At 53.3% G+C, this 3,731-nt stretch overlaps 1 protein-coding gene across 1 annotated transcript; it reads right to left on the minus strand.

Moving 5' to 3' along the window:
* Positions 1 to 388: 388 nt before the first annotated feature.
* Positions 389 to 3,518, minus strand: LOC102246747 (cytochrome b-c1 complex subunit 10). The gene is made up of 3 exons (XM_005866706.2): positions 3,334 to 3,518; positions 1,166 to 1,310; positions 389 to 552 (listed from the first exon to the last, which is right to left on the minus strand). Exons 1-2 carry the CDS (start codon positions 3,381 to 3,383, stop codon positions 1,193 to 1,195), a joined length of 168 nt encoding a protein of 55 aa, XP_005866768.1. The 5' UTR covers positions 3,384 to 3,518; the 3' UTR covers positions 389 to 552; positions 1,166 to 1,192.
* Positions 3,519 to 3,731: the final 213 nt, after the last annotated feature.

The following is a 3,731-nucleotide window of genomic DNA, read 5'->3' on the forward strand; positions in this document are numbered from 1 at the left end:
TGTTGTGGTGACCCCCAACCATAAAATTATTTTCGTTGCTACTTCATAACTGTAATTTTGCTACTGTAAACAATTGTAATTATATATATTTTTTCCGATGGTCTTAGGCAACCCCTGTGAAAGGGTCGTTCGATCCCCAAAGGGGTCGCGACCCACAGGTTGAGAACCGCTGAACTAAGCCATACTTGCCCGGCATTATGGGGTAATTTCTTAAGGTAACAATAGGTAAATACACTTTATAGGTATTACCCATTAAATACCTAAATAACCAATTTCTGCCAGCCATTAGGAAACTCAGAGATTTGCAAAATTTTGGAGCTGAAAGGACCCCTGGGTCTCCCGAGCCACCAGGTTACCAAGTCTCCAGCATCACCATGTCCAGGCAGGGCAGGTTTCAGAGCAAGGTTTAATGCATTCACACATCAAAGTTATTTTCAGAAACATAGAAAGTCCTAAGTCACACTGTAGATTTCCTCTCGATCCATGCTGAAGGCTGGGGCTGTTCCAGATGCAGCAGGTGCTGAGAAGGAAGCTGTTGGCACCACCAGTCACCTAGAGGGGAACAAGAGGGTGAGCAGAAGTCTCCTGGCTCCAGATCTTACGGGGAAAGAGGCATTGAGCTGTGAGGAGGAACACAGATGCTGCAGCCACGTTCCAAAACCAGATCTAGCTGTGCCATCTAAGGGCTGCAGGTCCTCATCTGTGACATGGGGTAAAGCCATGCACACTCATGTGGGGAGCAAGCTAGTAACATAGCACAGTGATGATGGTCACGCGGGGACTAATGGACAAGTGTGAAGGGTCATTACTGTGGCCCACCAACTCCACTGCCCCATCTGTAAAATGGGCATCCTTCTGTCCTACCCAGGGCTGGGCAGATTGAGATGGCAAGTAGGGTGATGGTCATTCTCCCAGATTGAGCAGTGAACAGTGCTCATTCCCTTGTCCCATAAACTGAGGCTGGCAGCTCTGTGCCAATAGGCAGGAGGTACCTGAAGAGCATACCAGAGAGCTCCGCCCTTAGGCACGATTCTCCAGGGTGAACAGTCCAGCCTACCAACCTTGCTGCCCCAGGCCTGGAAATGTGGGAACCCACCTTGTGGAAGGTCACTCCTCTGCCATGAGGGAATCATGGGATTCACCTGCTGACAGCTGCTAAACTTACCAGAGGGGTCTGAGGAGGTCAGTTTAATTAGTCCTTCTTAAACTTGCCATTGATGTAGGGCACCCAGTCCAGAATCAGTCGCCAGTCGGTGGCCCACACTAGCCCCACGGCGCCCACGGTGCCCCACATGCCCGCCGTGGGGATCCTGTGAGAGGACAGTGGGGGTCAGGCCTTGCTGGGATCTCATCCTCCTGGTAGCACATGTGGGTCCCTCTCCCATCCCCAGCTACTGTAATATCAAGTATCCACCATGCACTGACCCCTGTCCAGTGTGTGAACACATCCTGCTGATGATCCTGCAGGGTGGGCACAAACAGAGGACTCTGAAGTGACTCCACTCTTATCTGCTTTCAAATTGGGATCTGCCTAAGATTTTATTTGAGGAATTTGCTACTAAAAAAAAACCAAACCTGCCCTGACTGGTTTGGCTCAATGGATGGAGCATCAGCCTGCGGACTGAAGGGTCCCAGGTTCGATTCCAGTCAAGGGCATGTACCTTGGTTGCAGGAACATCCCCAGTGGGGGGTGTGCAGGAGGCAGCTGATTGATGTTTCTCTTTCATTGATGTTTTTCTTTATCCCTCTCTCTTCCTCTCTGTAAAAAAATCAATAAAATATATTTAAAAATAAACCAAAAAAACCCCCAAACAACCAAACCTGCCCAGCCAGCATGGCTCAGTGGTTGAGCACTGACTTATGAACCAGGAGGTCAAGGTTCGATTCCTGGTCAGGGCACATGTCCTGGTTGTGGGCTCCATCCCCGGGGGTGCGCGTGTGTGTGCAGGAGGCAGCCGATCAATGATTCTCTCTCATTGATGTTTCTCTCTCTCTCTCCATCTCCCTTCCTTTGAAATCAATTTAAAAACACACACACACACACACACAAGTTGTAACCACCATTGCAACAGCTAATATGTGCATGCAAGCACCATATATACAGTTTACAGTGATTGGCTATCTCCTGCAACAGCCTAGAACTGAAGGAGGCATGAATATCAGGGTCTCTGTTTTACAGATGAGAACAGGCACAGAGTGGGTGAGTTACTCCCTTGAGGACAGTCTTATATCATAGATCTCATTTACTTTCTCTTGTCCACTGACTAGAACATCAGCCACAAAGGTTCCATTTATTGCTGTGTCTCTGGCACCCAACAGTGCTATGTGCTAGCACATAGTGGGTGCTCAATAAGTGCTTACTGCCCTAACCGGTTTGGCTCAGTGGATAGAGCGCCGGCCGGACTCAAGGGTCCCAGGTTCGATTCCGGTCAAGGGCATGTACCTTGGCTGCGGGCACATCCCCAGTAGGGGGTGTGCAGGAGGCAGCTGATCGATGTTTCTCTCTCATCGATGTTTCTAACTCTCTATCCCTCTCCCTTCCTCTCTGTAAAAAATCAGTAAAATATACTTTAAAAAAAAAGTACAACACCGTCGGCCTGCGGACGTGCTTACTAACTGAAAGCCTGGATGAGTTTGTCGCTGCTCTGACCAAGTCCAGATGAGAATGAACCAACTGAGCTGAGTTCAGGAAGTCAGAGCCAACATGCGGAGGGACTGCATCGGCGGTGCTGGTGCTTCTCACCAGGTGCACCAGGGACAGCCTTCACCCCTTCAACCGTCCTGGGCCCGGGTCACCCCAGCTGTCAATCATCGACATCAGTGTCTCTGCCAGAGCCACTGTCCAGAGGCCGCTCCCACTCCTGCCTGAGCTCGGGGGCTCGCCTGCCAAGTGTAGGCCCCTCTTTCTTAGCTCCTTAGGCAGCCACCCCAATCCCATCTACTTCCCACAAGGGTGCAGAGGCAGATGCAGCCGTGGGCTTCATGCTCCCAGTACAAGGTCATTTAAAACGTCAAAAGCAAAGTCGGGAACATACAGCTGAGCCGAGGATGCTGGGCGGGACAGGGGGCGCGCCTCCCGGGTGGGCAAGGTCGTGGCCCTCAGGTGGGAAAACAGGCTCAGAGCGGTTCGGTCTCGGGCCCGGAGCCCACCACGTACTAGTGTGTGGCTGGGCCAGACCACTGCGCCTCTCTGTGCCTCAGTTTTCCCATCTGTGGCCCCGCACATTTATGGGTTTGGGGGCGGCGGTGCACGCACTGATTGGGGCCGCACAGCGGCGGGGCGGACCGGGAAGGACGGGCGCGGGGTACGAAGGGTAGAGGTCAAGACCTCACCAGTTCTTGGCCAGTTGGAGGTAGCGCGGGCCCAGGAACTTGCTCAGCATCGCGTCGAGGTCCGCAGCTCAGGGTGACCCCAGTTGCTCCAGGCCAGGACGCACGACCTAGGCCGGCAGAGATGCCCCGCCCCGGGTCAACAGACCACGCGACATCCGGAACCCCTGGCCGCTGCGCGCGCAGACCCGGAACACCTAAACAGTTACTTCCGGGGTGGGGCGGATGACGTTTAGACGCGGGCGAGAGTGGGCGGGCTTATGAACACGTGACGCAGGAGCTCCTGGTCTGCCTTCCCGCCCGCTGTCCCAGCGGCCCCCGCAGCACGGCCTGAGGCAACCAAGGACTCCCCGCGACATTTGGCTGGTAGCTTCGTGTTTTCACTCCGTGCCAGGCTTTAT

Source organism: Myotis brandtii, unplaced genomic scaffold (assembly GCF_000412655.1).
Source record: "Myotis brandtii unplaced genomic scaffold, ASM41265v1 scaffold236, whole genome shotgun sequence".
NCBI classification, from domain to species: Eukaryota; Metazoa; Chordata; class Mammalia; order Chiroptera; family Vespertilionidae; genus Myotis; species Myotis brandtii.

Excerpts from the sequence above, each read along its gene's own strand:
- LOC102246747 (XM_005866706.2), bottom strand. The coding sequence starts at position 3,383 with ATGCTGAGCAAGTTCCTGGGCCCGCGCTACCTCCAACTGGCCAAGAAC. Across the intron at positions 1,311-3,333 it reads CTCCAACTGGCCAAGAACTG|GATCCCCACGGCGGGCATGT; the intron begins GTGAGGTCTTGA and ends GTCCTCTCACAG.